The 24,902-nt window shown below is 50.1% G+C and overlaps 1 protein-coding gene across 2 annotated transcripts in view; it reads right to left on the bottom strand.

Moving 5' to 3' along the window:
* The window catches only part of CRMP1 (collapsin response mediator protein 1), a 65,653-nt gene extending 45,983 nt beyond the window's left edge, over positions 1-19,670 (bottom strand). The window contains exon 1 of one of the 2 annotated variants that reach the window (XM_061191224.1): positions 19,290-19,670. In XM_061191224.1, the coding sequence (XP_061047207.1) occupies positions 19,290-19,670 (381 nt within the window). Of the gene's footprint in view, positions 1-15,145; positions 15,298-19,289 lie in introns of those variants that run through there. The other variant, XM_061191225.1, reaches the window with a different exon arrangement.
* Between the last annotated feature and the right edge of the window lie 5,232 nt (positions 19,671-24,902).

Here is a 24,902-nt window from a genome sequence, read left to right as displayed (position 1 = left end):
CCAGGGTCCCGGCTCTTTCTGTTCTCAGGGGCCAGCATGTTTCTAAAAAATAAGCCCACCAGAAGGCAAGAGCTGATGTGACTTTTTTCTTTTCTTCCTTAAAGTTAGTACTGTGTTTGCCTTTTACTTGGCACTTTCAAAACCATGTTCTTTGGAACTCTAGCCCAGAGGGTTTTTATTAGAGGCTGAGCCCAAAGGAGATTCCCAGGTGTAGTGAGTTTAGAAAATTCTGGGTTAAAGAGAAGCAAAGATCGTTCTTATGTCAGGAATTCCCAGATCCTTTACTCTGCTGATGTGTAATGTGAATATTCAAGAGGGAAACTGAGTTTGATCTTTTCCAAATTTAGACCCTTTCGTTTTGTGAGACATTTGACAAAGAGACTCCTCCCAAGAAGACACCTTAGGAAATGTGCTTTAAGACAGTGACGCTCTCCACGCCTGTTTGTGCTGAGTGGTTCTTGTGGAATGTGAGGTCTAGTCAACCTCAGATGGAAATGGGGCTCGAGATGAGCTGAACTGTCAAATTCACACAACCAATATGCGTGGTTAGACCCAAGGTTTCCTAACTTCCTGTCCAGCATTCGCTCCAGCAAACACACTTTTGTCACGTTTTTAAACATGTTCACCCTGTAGAATCCATGACACCCCATAATCAGATGCAATTTAGAGAGAACCTGAGGACCTAGCTCTCCAGGATTCCCTCTCTTCATGCAGGAAGTGTGAGTGTGAAAGCCTAAAGAACCATCCCCTCCCAAAACAGTGAATTTTATGATACATAACTTAAGAATTTAATAAAAGTCACACATTTAAAAGAAAAAAAACAATACCCTGCCTCTCCCAGGATTACCATGAGGAGCAAATAGTCGACAGATATGAACAATGACAAACTCTGTACAAAATTCACCGTTTAAATACCTTGAAAGAAAATGAACTATCTCATTAAAAATTCAACAAAAATCAAACAGCAAGGGTATGCCAGAGACCGCCCATTCCTTCCAGGGTGACAGCAGTGACCTAAAGAGACTTATGCTCAGCCTGGCTCACGTCCTTGGATCAGTGTTGTATAACAACAAAATGTCCAGAGTCGGACAGATGCAGCTTCCGATTCTTGCCCATTTGCTATCCACATGACTTAACCTCTCCAAGCCTCAGTTTCCTCATCTATAAATTGGGGACAACTGTCCCTGCCTCACAGGGCTGTGGGAGAACCCCATGGGGCACATATATAAAGCGCTTTGCCCAGGCCCACCAGTGGTGACTACTCAGCAGAGTTACACATTGTTTATTCTTTTTCTGTAGCAGGAACTACAATAAATACTGTATAAATAATATGCCATTTTCTGTAGCAGGAACTACAATAAATATTTGCTTAAGGAAAGAATATGTGCAGCTAAAAGAAATGGTTTTTGTTCTTAAGGAGGTCTCAGGCCAGTGGGGGAGACTGAGTCATAACCAGACCTTTGCACTCCAGTGTGGGAAGGGCTGGGACAGAGGGGTGGTGGGAGCAGAGGAGGCCTCCACTCCAGCCCTTCCAGGGGAATCATGCTTATTCTGAGCTTGAAGAATGAGTAGGAATCAGCCACATGGCAAAGGAGAGAAAAGATTGCAGAGAGAGGGAATGGCGGGGCAAAGGTATGGGGTTTGGGGGAGCCTGGTGTGCTTGGGGGTCTGTAAGTGGTTTCCTCGGCTGAAGTACGACCTCAGGGTGGGCAAGCTGGAGAGGCAAGCAGGTGCTGGCTCATGGGGACTCTAATGCCACGAGCAGAGGCGAGGCTAGGCTGGTGTCGATGCTAACGAAAGGGCTTTCATCACAGAAGAACTCAAACCTACAAAAGCTTCTGAACTGAAGCATCACCCAAAAACTGGGCAGAAGTGGAAGAAGAGAAACTGATAACCTTTACATTTCCCTCCAAGCGGGGATTTCTCAATAAGAGTAAGCGTCGGCCACGTTTACAAAATGTATCAAGGGTCTTAAAATTGTTCACGACTTTTGACCTAGAAATCTAATGCTGAGAATTTGTCTTCAGGAAAATATCCCAAACAGAGTCAAAGAATTATACACAAAGAGGTGAACCAGAATTAATGACAATCTTGCAACCACACCACTAATGGGGTGACATACAGCTACTAAAATATTCCCCAGGAATATTTAAGGCTAAACAACAGTGCTAGACCATAAAATGTTAGGTGGGAAAGGAAAACACCAAACACTCCACAAGGTAGATCTTTCTGGTAGTTCTTGACCTGAGGTGCCTCCCTATGTCCCTGTGGCCCCTTGCACACACCTCCCCAACAATACTCATCACACCATGGTCACTGTTCAAGTGCCCGTCTCCTGCTGGGCTGTACACCCCTCCACGGCCAGGAGAGCCCTGTGTGAGTCATCTCCAAATCCCCAAGGACCAGGCATAAACCTTACACAGTGTTTAGCAAATGTTTGCTGAGTGGGAGGAGATGGGGTGACAGCCAGGAGGCAAGGAGAGAGGGAGGGAGAAAAAGAGAGTGTTTGAAATGACAGAGTGAGTGAGGAGAGAAAAGGAAAGTGAGATAAAGGAGTGATAAAAGGGAAGGGAATATGAACGAAAGAGGGAAGAACGAAAGGGAGGAAAGGGGGAGGGGAGAAATAAAGAAAAAAGGAGGAAAGAGTAGACTGACAGATCAGAAACCTCTCTTCTCTGCTTTTAGAATTCCCTGAAAGCCTAACCCTGTGGCTTGGGAATAGAAGCCTGCTTAATGCAAAGCCTGTCTAATACGGATGAGGCTGGAAGGCCTTCTCACAAGGGGCCCACCTAAACCTCGGTGCTGGGCCGTCATCACTTCTTTATTGCCAAATATCCTGGGAGTCAGAGGAGTATCCCAGAGAAGGGAAGGCCTTCTTCTCCAAACCTACCATTAATCTCCACTCCAGCCCAACCGGGAGCAAAGAGCTGGTGTTGGCGGGATGCCTTTGCTCTCTTCACAAACATTAACTGCTATGTTGAGCGCCACTTACAAAAATGAGCCTTTAAAGCTTCAGACATTCTTACCCACACAACAGCAAAATAAACAACAGTCAGCCTCAACTAGGAGGGGAGGTCTGGATCACAGCGCATCTTTTGCATCACTCTCTGTCCCTGAGTGAAGCACGACGCCTCCCCGCATTCTGTTCTCCCTCCTTTCCTGCATGGTGGGAATAAAGTCGGTCGTTTCCAATGCAAAGTCAGAGGAATAGAAAACTCATTACGGTCTGGGGAGCCTCGGAAGAAAAAAGAGGTGCTACTCTCATCAAATCAACAACTTACCCCAAAATCACTAGTTTAGCAACCTTGGCTATCTGAAAAACAGCAGAGAACAAAAGCTGTTATTACAGAGACAGAGAAAGGCAGTGACTATATCATCAAGGAGAAGATGTTTGATCCGGGTTCTGAAATATGAGAAGTTCATGAAGCCGAAAAACGGAGGAGAAGGAGAACAGTCCAGCAAAATAAATAGTATATACACAGCAGCGTTCTGCAGTTTCCAGGTTCCACGCTGTAAATGAGGAAAGCAAAGGGGACTGTCGTGCTGTCCGTGGTCCTGAAACACCGCTGGGCACTGGGACAGCGAGGCTTCTCCAAACCCTGGGACCCTGAAGATCCCTCTCCCTCCTACCTCACCCAGGCTTGGAGTTCCTCACTGCTTTTCTTTCTCAGCTCACAGGCATATCTGTAATCTTTACATTGCCACGGAACAAAAACAATCATAGATTATGTTTCACAATGCATGTAGTTGGTTTCAAATACATTTCACTCTGAGTGCCACCCTATCAATACTTTAATTATCCCACCCAAGAAGTTGTGGGGAGGGCATGTGACACTCCCATGTCCCCTCTCCTACAATGCTTCACTAATACACACATCGGAATCTGGGGTCAGTGAATGAGTGAGTGCCAAAAACGGATCTCAGAGGTCTGGCCTTCATACGAAAAGGGCAGCTTCATCCGGGGGCTGCAGGTGCACACAGATTCTGATGAGGCTGCCTGATTTATCCGTGGGAAGGGGCTCAGAGAAACTAAATGAAAAGTTGCTCCTGGAAAGATGAAGAATACCTTCCTCTCCAAAGGGCAAGCGTGAAAACGAGTCTCAAAAAGATAAGGGAAGCCGCATTTGGTAGAAATGTGCTTGCCCATGCATTGAGTGCAGGTGAAACGGCTTTCTCGTAAGGCGAGGAGATGTCAAGGTGAGTTCTGAAAGTTATTAGTCCTTCAGACTCTACAAGTCACTGACATTAAGGCTCACGCTGCAACTCAAACATTCAGTAGGAGAGGTAGGCACATCCCTCATTCATGCAAGTACAACTCACAACATGGCACCAGAGCCTAGATAATCCTGAAAATCCACTGCGATTGTCTGCTAAAAACTCCAATCCAGGTGCTTTTGTCAAGATTTTCATTTGCCAGATCTAGTTTATGGGCCAGGAATTTGTTATTAACAAACATCTAGGATATTCTTGATGGAGACCCTCTGTGGTAGATTGTGTTATTTCTTTCACAATCTTTCCTGCCTTCCCACCCTTGCCATGCTCTGATGTGGGTGCAGGACTCTCCCAGCCGCACTGACTGTGGGTGTGCCTTCTTGACTTGCTTTGACCAACAGAATGAGAGTGGATGTGACTGCACCAGTCTGAGCACAAGCTTTTAAGAGGCAGGTGGGTTCCAGCTCCATTTCTTGAGAGTCCATCCTCCACCATGAAAACCACAGGACCCAAGGAATGCTGTCTCCTTCAGTCTGAGTCCCAGAATGAGATGCTATGAGGAGCATGCCTGACCCAAAAAGAAGCCTGAAGATAAATCTAGCTAAGCCCTCCTAAGCCTCTGCCACCCACAGACCTGTGAACAACAAATAACTATTTGTTATTGTAAGCCACAGAATTACAAGGTTGTTTGTTACATGGCATTATTGCATCAAAGCGAATTGATACACCATCCAAATGCTGTGCTGGGAGTCACAGCCACAGTGATTGCTGTCTGAGAGATTTTCCAGCTCAAATACTTCATAAACCCAGGACTCTGTTCCTACCTTTAATGACCAGACCCCCTTCCTCCCTGGCTCCCCTCACAGATCGCCCAACCAGCCTCCTTGCAGTGAGTGGCAAGTGCTGTCTGCAGTGCAGCTGCACACTCATATTTATTCACAGAAACCCAGCCCATTTGCCTTTGGTTTTGCCTCAGGGGACGGCTTGTCAGCCGGTGGTGCTTTGCCACACTTTTCAGGAAAGCAACCCTGGAAGTGGCAACAGGCCTGAGATTGAATGTAACGAGCACACATTTGTTCCCACCCGCATGGGTCAGGGACACAGTGGCATTTTCCTCCTTCATGAATCAGAAATACAGGCGGTCCCCATGGATTGCAGGCCTTTTCTGTGAGCTCAGGCCCATTTCCATGACAACTGCAATTTTAACAGCGAGATTTCAAGCTCCATTGTACCTGACAGACGTTCAGGAAATATTCCCTGACGGATTATCTGGCTTTAAAATAACACACCTCTGTCATGACCCCAGGAGTGGGCAAGGTCTTCAGGCTCCCTATAGAAGGATGATGCTAGCTAAATCTGTATATATGTGTAGACCCATTTCTGCATTTTTTCGTCTCTGCCTTTTACCTTATATAAAGCAATCTGAACAGAAATCCTTTGCCTTCAAGAAAACCACATTCCTGAGTACACACTAAGTATCAGTTCTGCATTACATGGGTTTTCATTTTTAATTCTGAAGTCATCTTAAGAAGTGGGTATTATTGCTACAAATAAGGAAACTCAGAGAAGGGAAGTGATTTTGCTCAAGGTCACACAGCCAGGAGATGGTGGAGTCAGATATGAACCTAGTACCACCTGGTACCTACAGAGTGACAGCCCAGCGTCCCGTGGTAGTTATCCCGGTGTTCTCCTCACTCTACCTAGTTAAGATGTCTGAGCCTCAGTTCCTTCCTTTGAAAAACGGGAATAAGCAGGAATAGACCATACATCTCAAGCCCGTTCCCAATGCCACGCACCTCAGTGGTCCTTCTGATAGGATTGTTGCGACTGTGGCCAAAAGGGAGTAAGGCAGATTAAAGGGCTCTGGAAGTTGGAAAGGGCTCTCCAGTAGTAAGACATTAAAGGCAGAGCCCTGTTCACCTGATAAACACTGACAATGCCTCCTGTAAGCCAGATGCTTCTACACCTATTATCTCATTCAAGACCCATTTAACAAAGAGGCAGTGCTGTCTGCTGGTTAAGGACATGGTAGTAGAGGCCAGAACGCCTGAGTTCTAATCGGGTCCCACACTTACTACCCTTGTGCCTTAGGCACGTTTACCTCTCTGTGCTTCAGTGTTCCATCTATAATGCAGAGAGTGGTTTTGAAAGTTAAATGAATTAATGTGTGGACAGAGCTTAGTGCCTGATTTTTAAAGTCTTCCCATTGTGGGGAGATAAATCTCATTCAAATGCCCAGTTCCATCTTCAGCTTCTCTCTAACCTCTCACACCCCAAACCCAACTCTTTTGCAGATCTTGTTGCATCTGCTCCAGAAGTGTCCTCATACCCCCCTGCTGATTTCCACCTCGCACAGCACCTGCTCCAGGTCAGCCTTCCCCACCTGTCTCCCTGCTGCCTGCCTTGTCCCCTCCACACGACAGCCAGTGACCTTTCTGGTCACAAATGCAACTATGTCGTGCCTCTCCTTAAACCCTTCACCAGCTTGTCTTCACACGTAGGACAAAGTATGCCCTCCCAGGCTCTTTCTGGCCTGACCCCTGCCCTCTCCCGGCCTTGCGCTATACTCGTATACTCACACCATATTCTGGCTCTCTGAGCTGCACTTTCACACCCCGTGCCTTTGTCTGTGGCATCTGCTACCTGGATTTCTTGCCACACCTGCTCTGCCTATTGATTTCCAACTCACCTTGTCAGGGGCAGTGTCTTGCTTCCAGGAACATGTGCTTACCTCCTGGAGTTCCTAAAGTGTAAGGCTTGCACCCTTATTAGCATTGTTTCACAACTGCACAGAACTTCATCTTTTGGCTCATTTTTATATGTCCATTTCCCACATGAGACCATGAGATCCTTCACCCCAGAGACTACAGCTTGTTCCCACACAGCTTCTTAGCTGGGTGACCTGCGGCAATAACTTAATCTCTGTGTTTCAGTTGTTTTTTGTTGTTTTTTTTTTTTCTCTTAGTGCAGCTAATCAAAGTACCCAACTCACAGGATTACTTAAGATAAGTAAAAGCTCACGACACAATGAATACCAGCCTATGAAGCCCAATGCTTTATGCTGAATGTTCTGTGTCTGTGCATTTGAGGAAGCAGGGAAAAGTTTCCATTGCTTTTATCAGTTTCTCAAAGGAGTCTATGGACCCAGAAAGTATTTAAACCAGTTTAAAAGGTGCCCAATAATTAAAGTTTTATTTTGGATCCATTTTGTTCTACATGCTCAGATATAAAGGACAGCAAAAAGAAAAAAAAAGCAGAAAAGAGGGAAAAAAGAGAAAAAAGGAGAGAAAAATCCAAACACTGTACTTGGAAATTGCAGTAAGGAACTGGGGCTATTTTGGAAAAGAGAAGGTCCTAAGTAACTGAGAAATATCGTCCAGAGCCTCTAGGAATATCAGTGTGGAAGAGGAAGAAACCTGTGAAAAATTCTGAGGGCAAAAGGCAGACTCTCCCTCTACATACAAAAGACTTTCCAACAACAGAGCTGTCCAAGAGTAAAACTGGCTGCTGTGTAAAGTGGTGATCTCCCTGCCCCTGGAGGTGGGCAAGGAGAGGGTACTTGCAATTCCTACACTAGAGGGGAGACTGGGGGTGGGGAAGAAGCAATGTACACTCTTTTCTGCCACCTCAAATGCACAAACACAGAAAAATTTACATAATTTAAAAGGTTCCTTTCAACTTCGAGGTTGTAAGTCAAGTATGTGCTTCGGATTTAATCCCTAAGGGGCTATGAATATGGTCTGATATAAAGTACATGGCAGCATAATTTGGGGACAGGTACAAAATCTCGAACAGCCACGTATTTGCTTTATGCAATTCTGCATCAGATCCATGGAGTTTTCCTATGGAATTGACCCCAAGTTCTAACACTAAGTAGTTATTCAGTCAAGACCCTGGGGAAATGTGTACTTTAATGATTCAACATATATATATGGAAGATGCCTCTTGTAAAAGCTTGCTTTCAGTGTGAAATGCAGAGAAGCCCATTAATATGCCAGATCTGCCTTCTCCCCAGAGTACCACTTGGGAAGTCTTTATTTTTTACCTCCAGAAACCCTTCATGCCACCCTCATCTCCTTCTGGATGGTAACTACCTAAATGCTAAATCCATGGATAGGACATTTGTTAAGGTCAATTGCAAGAGTGTCTAAGACCTCACTCAGCAAAGATGCACAGCTTGCAATCTAGTTTTTATTCATCCACTCACAGAATATGGAGTCCCTGCTATGAGTCAGCAATGCATAAGAGTGCTTCTGAGGAGATGCTTAGGAAAAGTAGATGTTGTCCCAATCCTCCAAGTGTGCACAGTCAAGTGGACAAACCAAAGTTACCCAAGTGGGAGTGCACCTGGGGCACAGGCCCAAGGAAGGAGTAGGAAGCGGAAACTTCGTATGTCCATAGCCATCACTTCCCTCCTTTTACCTGTTTACTCTTGTTTTCTAGACCAGCCTCTCTGTGAAGTATCCTAGATCCCATTCCATTTCCTAAACCACCAATTCAGAGTTGTCTCTTCTCACTAAGAGCAAAGTTAGGATTTGGTCTTTGCATCTCTCTACGGCAATGAATCTCAACCTTTCTGTGTTCAGGACATAGTTACAAATGGTATAAAAATTTGCAGCAGTCTTGAAGGGATTAAAGACATAAAACACCACCAAATGAGTCAGCAGCAATCACTACCATGTCATCCCAACTACAGTGTGACGGTGTCCATCTCAGAGGGCCTTCAGTGTCTCCTTAATTGAACTTGCTTACTCTTCAGCACCATGGCGCTGCGCCGTCCACTGCCCTGACCCTGTTCTCTTATATGCTCAAGGGGCAAAGGCTTCTGATGTCCCCTTTCCATTACAAGAGCTTCCTTTTCCTCACAAAAAAATTAGACTCTATTCCACACTGTTCCGTTCGTGAGTGCTCAGGGATCCACCTGATAGATGTTACTAGAACAATTTGTTCTACAGACTTGGTTGTAGTAAACATAAACTTTAAATGCTGATCAAAATTTAGCAGTGCATCTACACAGGATTTTTTCAGTACACCACTGTGCTCACAGCACATGGGCTGAGAACCACTGGTTGCTGGAATATCTTGCATTTTCCTATCTTCCACCAGTGCCTCTTGTACGTAGGTCCTTAATCTCTATCTCTGGGCCTTGCCTCTCACCCCCGAGCCGTTCTATGTTTCTAATTGCCCAGTGAGACGCCTCAATTTGGTGATCATTCCTAACTCTAATTCAGCCTAGGAAACGATGCAGGCCTTTTCTTTCAAACTCACCCCTTAAACTTCCTGACCACCTCGTTATCAGCTCCAACAGGTGTTTATTAGCATCTCCAATGTGCCACGCTGTTCACATTTAATCCTCGTATCTGCTCCAGAAAGACTGAAACTGTGCTCCTCGCCATCAATTTAGGCCTTGATTATGCAACTTGCTTTGGCCAATGGTTATGAGCAGATATGAAGTGTGCCATAGTTGAGCAGGAGTTCTTAAAGGCATTTGTGCTTCAAGCCTCTGCTCCTTCAGCCTGTGTCTCAAGGTGAGGAGATACAAGGGGCAGACCCATTGTTCACAACAGCCAGGGGCAAAGCTACAGCCAATCCAGGCCCTCATGCAACATGAGCAAGAAATAAATGTATGTTGCTGAAAACCATTGGGACTTTGGATTGTTTGCTATGGAACAAAGCTAACTAATACACCATCTTGCAGTAAGAATAATAACCGCTAACCCATAGAGCATATACTATGTGCAGGTACTATTCTAAATATCTCACATATACTAAGTCATTTAATTCTCAAGGGAAAAAAACCCTATGGAGTATTACTATTATTACCATTTTACAAATTAGAAAACTGCTGCATAGAGAAAATAAGTGATTTGCCAAAATTACACAGCAAGTAAGTGGAGCAGCTAGGATTCAAATCCAAATAGGCTGGCTTCAGAATCCACATTCTTCCATGTTGCTTTTATTATACCATCCTCCCAGCTCAAGAACTTCCAGAGGCTTCCTATTACCCACAGAATAAAGTCAGAATATCCTATAACTAGGAGCTGAATTATCTAATCTAACTCCGTAAAGAAAAGGAATCTGAGGCCCAGAGAACTGACTTGTCCAAGATCAAATACCCCATTTACATTTAAGCCAGACTTAGAACCCATGGGCTATTTCCATCACTTCGGGTGCATTCTGCCTGACTTCCAAAGCCTTGTAGAATTCCCCAATCCCCCAGCCATTCAAATTTATTTCAAGATCCTCACCCTCGGATTTAGCTACGTAAAACTCCTCACTCTCTTCTGACAACATTCATTCCCCAGCCCAGGTCTTGACCCTGCTGTTCCACCTGCCTTGCATGTTCTTCCTCTGTCTCCACCAATCAAATCCCTCAACACCTAGCTCATGTCATCCCCTAAGCCCCAAGAGGGCACCTCTTATTGCCTCTGCCAATGCTGAGCCCTCCCTTCCCTGAACTTCTGTAACACCTGTGCTCTATTCCACACTTACCCTTTGGTCATTTTTAAGTCATTCCATGTATGTGCAATTTTTCACTTAGATGGAAAGGTCAGGATCATGAAATACGTATTTTTTAACTGCTCATGACACCTTGCACAGTTCAAGGAACAAAACGGTTAAGATATGCAGTTAACAGTCGTTGATTACCTGCCATTCTGAATTTTCATCTCCTCAAAGAGAGCCTGAGTTCAGGGAAGGGAACTATCGTCTATCTGTTAGCCACTTACTATGTGCCTGGTACATTCACATATGTCATATCATGTGTTTCCAGGTATTCAGTCTTGGCCAAGTTCATTACAAGACACAGGCAATCAGGGCTAAGTTGGCATCGTTATGTTATGGAAGATGTCACAACTCAGTATCACTTGCATGCTCACAAACACTTTTTAAGAATTTAATTTAAAATAATTCTTCCCCAAAGAAAATGGCCCACTTCTTCCTGTCTGATCATGAACTTGACCTAACTGAGAGTGTCTGCTTCTCTGCCCTGGATGACAGAAGCTCTGAATCAGGACCATATGTCCAGAAGCACACCCGCAGTGGTCCAAATCACTGGCAGGTTTGGTCTCTGCTCTTCCTTGAGCCTCAGTCTTGCTATTCTACTTCCCTCTGATTTCACTATATGCAGGATAAATCACTCTCGGCATCTCAAATCCTTTGCATAAAAAGGCAACGAGATAAACTAAATACTTATAGATAGGCTGAATGCCATCCTCAGGAAGAAGCAAGTTTTTTGCATATTTGTCCATTAGAATAACTAATTCAGTCCAATGTAATTTTTATTTAATGATCTCTTTCTTCTCTGCTCATCTTTACTGTTTTACTGTTTGATCTAACACACACACACACACACACAGACACACAGACACACACACACAAACACAGAGATTTCAATCAGACAGTGACTATCTTACCAGGCAGACCAGCCCATCTACCCTCCCTGTTTGAACAGGACCTCTTCATTCCTCCACAAGCCATTGAAGAAGCTTCCAAGTCTCTATAATCCTCAGTTTACTCTTTGGGAAACAGGCTGCCTTCCTCACAGGACTGTTCTGAAAACCCAACGAAAGATCACGGAAATCCTTTTGAATGCTGTAATGGTCTGCAAACTCATGATGTCTTATCTGTAATAACAATACTTCATAACCTTCGTGGTGGACACTCCTGGCTCCCCCTTCAGTGGCTCTGTTGGGACAGCTGCGTCTGCAGGGCCACGAGCCCTGTGCCTTTGTTTGCTCAGAGCCACGCCCAGGATGCCCCTACTCACTTAACCACCGCAGTGGGCACCGAAAAACAATTTTAACTAAATTAATCCTGCTATGCCATTAATTTTTGAAAAAAAAGCCACACATGAAAGAGAGCTTTGTTAATGCTTTAAACAATCCTTGGGGGCTGAAGCCAAGTGTTTTGGCTTTTTCCCTCTTCTCTGTCAGGCTACTCTAGCATCTCAGAAAAAGGCTGAGTCAGAGAAAAGAGGAAAAGACACCATAGTCAACATGAGTAGAGCATTTTTGTGATTCAGCCGTGCCCCTGCCTTTGTCCACACTGTGCCCTGTCTGGAGTGTCCCTTTTCGTCCTCTGCTCACATACTCTCTCTCTTATCTCTGATTTCACTGCCGAATCTGAGACCTTACCCCCTTTGTTCAGATGAGCAAGCTGAGGCCCACAGGAGCACAGTGACCCAACATCAAGCAGGTGGGGACCTGGAGATGCAGCTGACAGCCGTATCTTGGTCCTTTTTTAAGCCCACCCGGGTCCCTCCACAGGCCACACATACCGTGGCTGCCAAAAACATCTTAACCGTCTCTAGGATTCGCTCTAACTGCACAGAGAAGCCACACTTGGTCACAGAGGTCGGGCTCCTGCAATGCTGACTTTCCTTCAGTTTCTCCAACGGGCCACACTCTTTTGCCACAGAACCCCTCCCTCCTCCCCCACCAGGACTAGGCTGGGTGTCCCTGCTGTGGTCTCCTCAGCCTCCTGTACTTCCCCTTATAACACCCCCCCCCACCAACATTTTGTTGCTATTTCAGGCTGAAATGCCAGTCTTTGCTAAACTCTGTGAAGGCAAAGGGCATGCCCATCTCATGCCCACTTTCCTTAGCACCCAGACAGTGGCAGGCACAGACCAGGTGCTTATTATTAACTTACCAAATCAGTTCTATTGATTGAACAGGTTAAGGGTGCAGCATGTGGAAAGCCACAATGCCTATCCATTCATTTAATGGCATTCTGGTTCCTGTCAGACCACGTACATTATCAGCAAAAGGTCCTCAGGAAGCTGTGGGTCCTACAGAGGAGCTCCATCCAAGTCCATCCTCTCTGGCTTCTCCTTTAAACCACACGCTTTTCTAGCTGGAGTGGACTATGTGGGCCAAACTAAACACAAATGTTTCATCAAGGACAGCTTTCCCAGGAAATAAGGGGCATTTTCAGCATCTCTCCTCCCCATGCTATTGAAGCTGTGGGATCCACTCCACGTGATTCTCTTTTACACACGGGTTGACTACCTGCTTCGCACAAAGGACTAAAGCAGCGGGATCAGCCAGCAGTTCTGAAGCCCTTACTGTGTGCCTACCAAACACTAAGCACTTTGCCAGTGTCCTCTCAGATGCTCAAGGGTCCTGTGAAATGGCCAGTGCTAAGCCCACTTTGGATATCAGAGCACGGAGGCTCAGAAAGGAGGCACAGCAGGGATGCACACCCAGATCCGTCTGCTGCAAAAGCCTGGGCAGTTTATCTCCACTCCAGAGGGCCACAGCCCGCAGGCAGGGTGACCGCTGCGGCTGTGCAGGCAGAACTACACAACTCCGAAGGCACTGTTCCCCCACACCTGCCTCAAAGACCATCTGGCTAAACTTGCTTCTTGGAAACCGGGATCCTGAATGGGGCACAGACCTGCCATGGGCAATAGCCACAAAGGTACCCCGGGTTCCTGACTCATCAGTCACTGCATCTCCTCTACCTCCATCTCCTGCCTCAGTTCCCCTGGGGTCAGGGTTGGCGAGTCGGAAAGCCCGGACTGGCTCATGCAAATATCCAGTTCATTCCTCCCACACTGCCTAGCCCAGGGCAACCACATCCCTTCCATTGATTCTTAGCCACTACAGTGTTAAGGGATTGGTCACTTATACCGCTGTGTCTCAGAGGGCAAGGATTAGGGATGGGCAAGAGGTGGTCCCCACCCTCAGGGGGCACATCTCTGGATGGTAACTCAGCAAAGGTCTGCTGACAAGACCTGAAGCTGGGCGGAAGAGGAGTTTTCTAAGAGACTCAATCCAGAGTTGGGCAGAATGCAGGGCTGTTCTGGGGAGGCAAGCGGTCCCAGTTCTTTCCCAACCTTCCTCTCAAATGCGCCCCCAACCAGTGCTCCAGCCTCTGAGAACTTTATGTGGACAATGCCTCCTTCGAAAGATTTATTGAGAAGATTCAAGAAAACAAGATCCACAATACACTGGGCAGGCAAGTGGGAAATGTCAGCTTCCTCCCCCCTACCCAAGGCTGCCCTCTCCAAGGTGTTCTGGGACCATCCCTGAGCCTGGATTCTGGATAAAGGAGGATGCTAGGTCTCCTGCCCTCAAACCTCAAGCATTGCCCTGGAGGATTCCATCATGCCTTCCAGCACCTGGCTGCTCAGATATCAGCCACCCAAGGCCCATGGGTTTCATCAGCACCTGTGGTCCACATCCCTCAGGAATGGTTTGGTTCAACTCTGGTGCCAGGCAGGGAATGGGGTGGAGGCCAGGTCTCTGGACCCGCTGTGTCCTCAGCTCCCCACCCTGAGACAAAGCATAAAGACCAGGGATCCTTTGTTTCCGGCCACACCCAGGGACACCGAGGACAGCTCAGCCACCGCCACCATTCCCACCCCCCAGTGTTAACCCTTCCCGGGACACAGCCGCCAGGGCCGCCCCATCAGGTTATTTTTAGCTGCAGTGAGGAATGGGAGGGGCTCCTCCATCATGGCGCTGTCTCTAGGTCCAGACTTCCACTTCATCGGTTTGGGCGGGGAGTGAGGGGGCGGGGGGGGGAGGGGCGGTGGTCGATCATTTTCCTTACTGTGGCGGGGAAGAAACGCTGCCGCGAGGTGCAACAGCTAGACCGTGCAAAGGCCGCCCGCTGGAGGCTCAGCTCCAGGGCCGGAGGGAGGGGGTTCGGACACCGCGCCCCTCCCTCTTTTGTTCAGCTCCGCATCCTCTGGGTCCACGCCATCCGCTGCAAGCCCGCGGGGAGAGGGACCCGAGGCTCCCGCCCCGCCCCGCCACGCCGGGCTGCCCTCCCCCCCATTGTCCCCAGAGGCTGGGGGGAGGAGGCTGCAAGGCCGAGACCGGCCCCGCCCCACCCGCCGCGACGCAGGAAGCCCCTCGGGGGCCGCCCCTTAGGTCCCCCAGCTCGCCAAGAGCGGCGGGGCCAGGGCGGGGGCCCAGCTTACCGTGATATGCGGAATACTCTTCTTGCCCTGGTAAGACATGGCCCCCCTCTGGCGCCCTCCGCCCGGCCGGTGGACCTGTGGGGCTGGCTTTCGCTCTGTCCGGCTCTCGGTCCCGCTCCCCGCGGGCGCGGTGACAAAGGCCCAAGCTCAGTGAAGACAGGGACGGAGGCTCGGCGTCCGCGGCTGCCCACGCGCCCGGCTGCCCCGGCTGCTCGGCCCGCCCGCCGCCGCTGCCGCTCCGGCTGCCAGCACCGCCCCGCTCCGCGAGGAGGGCGGGAGGAGGAGGGAGAGGCGAGGGCGGGAGGAGGGGGCTGCAGGCAGACAGCTCCTCCCGGCGGCGCGGAGCCGAGCCCGATTCGTCCCTCTCAGCTCGAACCAGGAAGCGCTTCCCCGCATATCCCCCCCACTCCGCCCCCCGCCCCCTCCCCAACCGCCCAGCCCGCCGACCCCCGCCCCGCGCACACGCCCTCTGCTGGGCCCCGGCCTCGCTCTCGGATTGGGTAGGTCTGGTTTTCAGGGCTCCTTTAAAAGCCAGAGTGAACTTCGGGTGCGCAGGCAGAGGCCGTGGGCAGCGCCACAGGTGTGCAGCACTGCATCTGCAGGCCTCCCCGAACATCTGCGTGGGGGAGGGAGTGTGGGCCGGGTGTCCAGAACCCGCCCCGGCTGCTGGTGCGCTCGAGGCCCTCCAGGATCCAGCCCAGGCCTCTCGTTCCACAGCCTGCGTTAGTCCCTCCGCTGCGCCACTCCCTGAATAGACCAAGCACATCTCCAAGCCCAAGTCCAAGCCTTTATTCAAACTGTGTCCTCTCTCTGAATATCTTACCTCAGACAGAAGCCTATCTATTCTCCCAGACTCACCTCCTAGGGCTTCTCCATAAAGCCTTTCTCTGCCACTCCTCCCAACCCCATCATTGAACCAGCCTCCCTCCCTCCCTGCAGCAGGGACCCCAGAGACAAAGCCCTAATTAGTGGTTGACCTGCTCTACCGCCTGCAGCCCCTTTCTCATCACAGGGCCCCCTGCCGTTGGGGCCACCGGCTTATCCCCAGAGCCTTGTCTACCAGGCAGTGACTGATGATTGCAGAGCCAGACCATTGGCACTAAGGAGCCCAGAGCCCCCAGACAGGATAGCGGTCAGGAGGGGGAAAAGGATGTCCTGGTTCCCAGTGGAGAGTGGACACCAGCCCCAGCACCCATAATCCAGGTGTTGCTTTGCGGAGAGGTGGGCAGGAGTCCTGGGCTAGCTTGATTAACTTCTTGACAGAGGAGGGAAGAGGGGGGGAGACCTAGCAAGCCCCCATAGGACTAGACAGGTGCCTCCCAAATCCAGGCAGATTAAAATGCCAACCTTCTACTTTCTGCCTATAAAACCCAAACCCACAGGCTCGGTAAAAAGACCCCACCTTCTTTACTTCCAGTTGCCACCCAGAGGGAGGGGTGCCAGGCCTGGTAAAGCTCCCACCACTCAGGTTAGGGCCTGAAGCCTTTACCTCCACTGCCACCTGGAGGCCAGTCCTCCAGTCCAGGACAGAAGGCCAGAGATGGCCTGGGCCTTAAAATGGAGATAGGGTTGTATGTTCATAAAATAGAAACGGCTTAGTATTCCAGGAACATTAGGCCATTAAGTTTCCCATTTCACAGGTGCGAAATTGAGGCTTACAGAGATAGAATGAAATCTTAGATACAAAGCATGTTAGCTGCAGTTAGAGCAGTATCTGGAAGCCAGGTTCCTGCACAACTTGTCTAGAGCTCATTCTCGGCTCTGAGTTGGGTCCTAAATTCTTGTTGCTGACCGGAAATTGCAGGTCTCCCTCTCTCTGACTCTACATCCCCTTCCTCAGCGTTGCTAAGGGCTAGGTTCCACGAACCAGGGCCCCTCCCAGGCTTCAGTCTGGGCAGGGAAGCTCCAGGATTGGAGAGGAGACCTCCTGCGTATCGGGGGAGGGGCACGCGTCTGCTATTGGCCAAACAGACCACCGCTCCCAAGTGGACTTCCCGGGTACAAAGCGCCGCAGTTGCACAGCCTTGGGCCTCGGCAGACGCTGCGCCTGCGCCGCAGAAACCCCTCCTCCCTCCCCGGGAAAGAGCTTTACGGGCGGAGGGGAAGGGCCCCGGCACCCTCTGCAAAGCTCAGGAGCAGCGAGGCCCGCCGGCCCCCGAACCCGAACCCCGTGGCTGCTCGGTCCGCAGAAAGTAAAACTCTCCCCCCCAGGGAGACCGCGAGCACCTAGGCTCCACAGTCCCGAACCTCGCGTGCTCCTGGAGCCCTTGGCGCGCCGGAGGCGCTGCCTTTTGTCCAGTACCGGAGAAGCCATGGAGAAAGAGAAGGCTAGAGGGGGAAGAGGAAAGAGGAGTGGGAGAAGTGAAGGGATCAGCGTCCCTAAGGGCCGAGGCGCGGCTGCGGAGCCGTCCCAGACAGAGCCCAGGGGCGATGCTGGCTTTGGTGACACTGACTGCAGCTCCATCAGGGACGCTCTTCCACAGCTCCCGGCCGTGCACAAAGCTCTCTCGCCTCCCTGATACTCCACCACGCCTTGAGGGAGGCTGGGAGATGCCACCCCCATTTCACAGATGAAGAAGCTGAGGCTCAAGAGGACACAGAGCCTTGACTGGAAACTAGGATTCTCCGGTATTGGCCCCGGCTTCTTGGTCCGCGGCCCCGAAGCCTCCCGCTCGGGCTGTGAAGCCTGGATCCCAAGCGAGGTCGGACACTAGGGAAGGAGGTGGGCAGGGCAAAATATAGAAGGGATAGGGACAAGGAGACGGGACCCTCTCGATATCTCCATTCCTTGCCCCCCGCCCACACACACCCTCGCTGTAGACCTTCCTCTCGCGAGGCTCCGGATTCAGGACCACGGAGAGTTCCCGAGCTACCGAGACAGAAGACCCGGGGCGTGGGGGTGGGGGCAGGAGGAGACCCACTATTGGGTCGTAGCAGCCACAGGCCGGCCCAGCACCCCCCTCCTCCTCCAGGAAGCCCTCCCAGATTTCTGTCCAGATCAAGCTCTGCCTCCTCCCGGCTCACTGTATGCCTCTCAGAGCATTTAAGGGGAGAAGGGTTAATAAAAATGATGATAATGATCAAACTCATAATAAACAACGAACATTTATTGTATGCTCACTACCTAGCGGCATTAACTGATTTAATATTCACAATGAATTTGTCACCCACCCTGGCCTAGGGTGGGGCCGGAGTGCTAAACAGGGAACCCAGCACCTATCAGGGGCCTGGGACCTGAGCAGTGCTCAGACATGGAGTTCTGGGGTAAGGCTACAGCTCGTCGGCCCTCGAGTGCTCCAACTTCCGTTTTCCAAGCACCTCACCCATATATCCCAAAGCTGGGTCGTCTACCCATCTTCCCCCAATGCTCTGGCGACCCCAGCTAAAGGGAGATGAGCCATAGGGCCCACGGCCTGGCGTTCCCTCTCCCTGATGTTTCCCCACTTTCGTGGGGGGGGAACCTCCAAGTCTAGGAAGCTACTGATCCCGGTTCAAACCCCCTCTCTGCCTCCAACTTGCTCTGTGAAGTGAGCACACAGGCGTTGTGCTGTGGGACTCAGGAGCATCCTCTGAAGATGTCGGTGATTGCGGCTAGCGGTTTCCAGTTCTATCTGCCCCACGATCTAAATCTTAAACCAAATCCTTCCCCCAGAAAATACAGAGGGAGCACTCAGGAAAGGCCCTACTATAGAGCACATAGTAGGTGCTCTATAATTCCTCATGAGTGAGTGAATAAATGAAGGGATGAATGCGCGACAGAGCTCCCTGTCTTTTCATAAAGCAGAAAATGAGGATCCTTGGATGAAATTAACCCCAGAGGTCCCTCTGCGCTTTAAGGGACCATGTGGCGGCTTTAGCCAACTTACTTCCCCTCTCAGAACCTCGCTCTCCCTTTCTGCAGTGGAGGAGCGGGGGGGCTGGATCTCGAAAGACCCTTTGGAGTCTCACGGACTATGCTGGCCAACGCTGACCGAGTCGCACAACCTCTCCGAACCTCCTGAATGATGGGGTGGGGGAGGGGCGTTCCGTAGCTCTCCCAAGCCTGGCCGCAGTGGCCCCAGCACTCCCGCCCGGGCACTGCCCCACGCCCAGCGACACGAGGGTCCCGTCCCCTCCGTCCGGCCCACGCGCGCCCCGAGGGTACCTGGCCATTGTCCCGGCCGAGTGGCAGGTCGCGGGGCGCGGGGCAGCGGATGCGCAGCGCAGGCGGTCGCTCGTCGCGCTCGCCCGGCGAACTGACTGCCGAGCCCGAGGGATCGCTCACGTCGCTGGCCGTGTCCTCGCTGCCTCCGGGCCCCGGCAGGCCGACCGCGTCGAGCCGGCCCGCACTGCGCGGTGTGCGCGCGGAGCCGCGGCGGCCCACGCTGTACGCGTCGAAGTCGATGGTCTTATTCTCGTAGGCGCCCTCCACCGCGGCGAACATGCCGCCGTACTTCTGGCGCGGGGTCTGCGCCGCGCTGCCCGGCCGCGCCAGGTACACGGGCAGGTCGTCCTCCGTGTTCCACGCGCGCCGCCGGTCCGCCATACCGGTCCAAGGCCGGCCGCCCGCCCGCGCCCCCGCCCGCCCGCGGCCCTAGCCACCGCTGTGCGCCGAGCTCAGCGCTCCGTGAGGGCCGAGTCTGCCCAGGAGAGACTGCGGCCCGAGGAGGGGCGGGGCGGGGCGCGAGGCGGGGCGGGGCAGGGGCGGGGCCTCCGGGCGGCTGTCGGAGAGCGCAGCGGCAGGCTACAAAGGACCGGGAGGCGGGGACTGCAGCGAGGGCGGGGAGGGACCGTGACGAGCCCTCGCCGCAGCGCCGAGGGCGGGCAGCAGAACCGCAGTGCTCTCGCCGCCCCCCCCCCGCTCCCCGCCCACAGGCTGAGCGCGGGGCGCGAGGAGAGCGAGGGGTGCTAACCGCGAGCACGCACACACACACACGCTCCCGAGGCACACGCAGGTTGGTACTAGCACACCAGACAATTATGCCATACAAACACGTGAGAAATGCACAAACATGCTGGCACACACAAGAGTCGATCACACTACACGCTCCCTAGACATACGTAGGCTCGTTCACGCACATCAGAGACAATTTTGCACACACATACATGCTTGTACATATTCCTAGTCAATGACACACACACACACACCCCCCCCAGAAATTCTCAGTCACCCAACCCAGCGCATAGACAGCATCACACTGAGATTGATTGCACAGCAAGAGAGAGACTCTCACACACTGGACACTGCATTCATTCACTCAGAACTATTATATTGAGTGCCCTGCTGGTGCCTAGCACGTTGTTGGCACTGGGAACAGTACTGTGAACAAAATAGACCGAGTTCTGCCCTCTGGGAGCTGACATTCTAAGGAGGAAAGAGACAAACACACACATAGTGTACCGGCCAGTGCTGGACACCAGGAAGGATGAAACAGCAAGGCAAGAGGGATGTGCTGGGTCCACATTCACACTGACAGACAACAGAAAAACACTCTTGCATGTGAACCAATGACTCACACATGTACACGAGGCTCATGCCTGCAACATCCACACAACAAAGAGATTTTCACGCCAAAGGCAAACTCACAAGATGACTCCACACGCATAAACCCCGACAGGACGCCTACACACAAATCCACACCAGAAATATGGGTAGTTGGGAGCTTAAATAGAAACGCCCCAGAAAAAGACACGCAAAGAGATAGATCATCTCACACACATGCACACACTCCTGTCAGTCACCCAGACAAATATTCCCCATTCCAGGGTCACTTCCCATGACCACTGATGCAGCGTACCCTTGCTGAGCTAGGAGCTTGCAGCCTGGGAGTCCCAGGATTCCTCTGACTAGGGCCAGGGTGAAGGGCGAGGGGCCTCGGGGTCACTCTGCTGGGGCTCCCCTCTACCCCTCTTCAAAGCCAGGTGCCATGTGCCTTCCCTAGATACCCTCGCTCATTTCTCCCTGATCATTATCAGGCAGAGAGTCCTAAGAGTCTCCAGGGACATGGTGGTCCCAGCTGCTCTTTCTGGATGGGTGGAATCACCAGCTGCCGACCCGCTCCTCGAGCAAGTTCAGACATGCGGCAACAGGCTGGGTGGGGACCCAGCTGGGAACTTCAGTGCCTTGTGCTGCACCCCACCTCTCACCCCGCCAGCTTCCAGTGCTGGGAACTGTCCCTTCAGTACTCGGCCTCACTGGTTCCAGGAGTCCCAGACTCTGCAAGACTCTGGGATGCAGTGCAAGTGTGTTTTTAATGAAACCTTCTATCTGTCCTGTGAAATACTGTTCCCAGCACATTCCAGGCAAGGAAATTTCCTGTTGAAGACCACATAGAAACTTCTTCTAAAGCTCCAAAACTATTTGTGGTGACCAAACTCATAGAAACATCAGAGAAACCAAGAATCTGAGTTAGATGAAATTTTGAGGTCAATCCTCATACTTGGATGCCTGAATCTGCTCTCACATCTTGAGGAGACTGTCTCTCCAGCTTTACTTAAATACCGCTGGTGATGGAGACCTCACTACTTTCCAAGAAAACCCTTTTCATTGGGAGAAAGGGCTAGGCAGTTGTCAAGATTAGGAGGGAGTAACACAGAGGGAGGAGAGAAAGAATTGTCTTTGTGTAGAAGCAAGAAAGTATAAGAATAATTCCCACTTACAGAGTTTACTACATGCCAAGGACCATTGTAGACTTTTTACATGCAGTTACTCTTTTAAGGCTCACAACGACCTTTGAGATATGTACCGTTTTAGCCACCTTTTACAAATGAGAAAACTGAGTCTCAGGGAGATAAGTAACTTGTCTAGGGTCACAGCTGGTAAATGATGCCACTTTGGATTGAAACACGGTAGTCTGGTCCCAGAGTCTGCATCTTAACCAGTATCCTTTTCCCTCCCCCAAGAAGCCTGGCTGAAGAGCTCCCACTGGGAAAGGGGAGAAAAAGGCATGAACCTGGCATAGTTAGAAGAGACTAGATTTTTGAGTTTGAATCCTGTCCTCCATGCAACCTTGGGCAACTAATCATTCCACATTCATCCAACACACATCTTGGGCACCCACTGTGTCACTGACTTTATTTTCCTCCTGACTTTTATTTTCCTCCTCATCTCTCCTGTCTTCTAGAGGAGGGGGATCTGACTTTTACTGAGCTCCTACCATATGTCAGGGTCTATGAACACACTGTTTATTTCCACACATTACATCCTGTTTTCAGCAGCCCCCTTGGCAGATGTTGCCCCCTCCGTTTCCAGGCTGGAATGCTGAGGATGACAAAGCTTAAACCTACTGCTCAAGTTAACCTCCAGGAAGTGACCATGCTGGGATTCCACCTCAGGTTTGTCTGAGTTCTTTCTACAACATCTCCTCATCTCAAGACCAGTAACCCCAGTGTAACAGAAGAAGGGAGGCAGGAAACAAAGCCAGGGTATAAGTTAGGAAATGCACCCACCAGCCTGCAGGGAGACCAAGGGGAGCAGCGTCTGGCAGAGGCCAATAGAGGAAAAGCCCAGGAAACCTGAGCAAACTGCACTTGGTCCAGAGGATGGCTGTCACCTTCCCCATCCTGTCCTCTGATGGCTCTCAGTCCTCCAGGGAAGGAATGCTCATAAGTGGATTAAACCATGACATCGGGTGAAGGACAAGCCTCCAGCTCATCCTGTCAGACCAGGAAGGCTTCAGGGTGAGGGCAGCGAACAGAGCGGGCAGGGAGAGGACAGGAGACGCCACTCAGCTCTGCTGCATATTCTCCATCAGGACTTTTTTGGCAAACACACACACAAAAAAGATTTTTTTAAAAACCTCATAAGTTATAAAAATGAGAAAAAGGGAGTTGTAGTTTATTGTTAGGTGCATAACACTCAGCAAATCTGTGAGGCAGTAATGGATTATTGCACTCATTGTGGAAATAAGGAAAAAGGTTCGGAGAAGTAAAGCAACCTCCCTAAAGTTATATGGCCAGAAAGTGGCAGAGATCCAGTTCAAATGCAGGCCTGTTTGATTCTAAAATGTTTGTTTTCCTCTGCTGCCTCCAAATCAGTTCATAGGGGGTTGTGGTAGGCAGAATAATGATGCCTTCTTCCCAAAGATGTTTACCTCCTAATCCCAGAACCTGTATATATGTTACCTTACATTGCAAAAGGTAACTTGCAGATGTGATAAAGCTCAGGATCCTGAGATGGGGAGATTATCCTGGTTTATCCAGGTTGGCCTAATGTAATCACAAGAGTCCTTAATACGTGAAAGAGGGAAGGAGACAGGAGGGTCAGGGTCAGAGAAGGAGATGTGACAACAGAAGCAGGTGCCAGAGCCAGAGCAAGATTTGAAGATGCAATGCTGTTGGCTTTGAAGACGGAGGAAGGGAGCACGAGCCCAAGAATGCAGGCAACTTATAGAATTTGGAAAAGGCAAGGAAGCCAATTCTTCCCTAGAGTCTCCATTAAGAACACAGCCCTGCCAATACCTTGATTTATAGCCCAGTGAGACCCATTTTGGACCTCTCTTCTCCATAACTGTAAGATAATAAATATGTGTTGTTTTAAGCCCCTAGGTTCATGGAAATTTGTTACAGCAAAAATGGTAAACCAATACAGGCATATAATGGATCATACAGGACCTCACTTGATTACTTGTGAGAAGCGGATTTGACTTCTGGGAAGATCGTTTATTCCCCACCAAAAATCAAGAGTCTTGGATTCGTTGCCTTTTTGTATTGTGTTAGGGTCTACAACACTATGTAAGGAACCATCAATAAGTTAAACATTCGAAAAAGAAAAAAAAAAAAACTTTAACTGTGAAAAAGGATACATTTTAATGTACAAAATTACACAAATTATACATTTAACTAACATAGAAAAATACATCTTGGTAACAAGAGAAAATGCCAGCCTATTTTACACAAGATTGAGCAATCATTACAAATCTTGAAAACACAGGAAGGAGTATTGAGTCCGATTCACAACTGGTCAGGAATCTGATGGGCATCTCCGAGGACTGATTGCTCTGCTCGTTTCACTGCAGGCAGGAGTTTGGGGACAGCCACTGCTCCAGGACCCAAGGGAGGGTCCCACTGCAGAACATCCAAGAGGAAGCGGGGTCCGCCTTTGTTGCCAGACCACTTCCATGTGAACCAATGCTTCCAACCGAGGGGAGGGGCAGAGCATGGGCTGCCAAAATTCTGACCCTGTGTTGATTAATAGAGGTGCATAATATAGGAGTCCTTTTAGATTCATGCAATTGCAAGGTGCCTAGTTGTTGTGCATTTGGGATCCAGGAGGAAAGTACACAGTTTCCAAACTGATGTCTGTGCTTCACAGCTTTCATGTGATATCTGCCCAGGATTCAACCTGGAAGAGTGAGGAGGCCGAGGAGCTTCTGCCAAAATGAACTCACAAGCCATGTTCGTCACCTTTGCCAGTGACACCCAAGTCCCTTTCCTGCTTCACCAGCAAAAGTTGGTTGTGCAAATCTGAACGTTGGGAGATCATCTTAGTCACCCAGCTGAGGTTGGTGGTGCATGTCCCACCATGGCACTGAAATGTGTCTGGCCCATTTTCAAAATGTTGAGGGAAGGTTCTCAATGTTCACAGAGCACTAATATGTGCTGAGTGCTTTTAAAAAAAAAAACCTGTGCTCTCTCATTAAGGCTCACACCTTCCCTGATGTTTCCCTGGAGGACATTGAGACTGCGAGAGGTAAGTGTTCCGTTCAAGCTTGCACAACCCGTTGGTGGCAGGGTCATAGTTCGAACCCCATGTATCTGGCCCATAACCCATTCTCCA

Source organism: Eubalaena glacialis, chromosome 5, assembly GCF_028564815.1.
Source record: "Eubalaena glacialis isolate mEubGla1 chromosome 5, mEubGla1.1.hap2.+ XY, whole genome shotgun sequence".
NCBI classification, from domain to species: domain Eukaryota; kingdom Metazoa; phylum Chordata; class Mammalia; order Artiodactyla; family Balaenidae; genus Eubalaena; species Eubalaena glacialis.
This window is presented reverse-complemented; position numbering and strand designations above follow the sequence as displayed.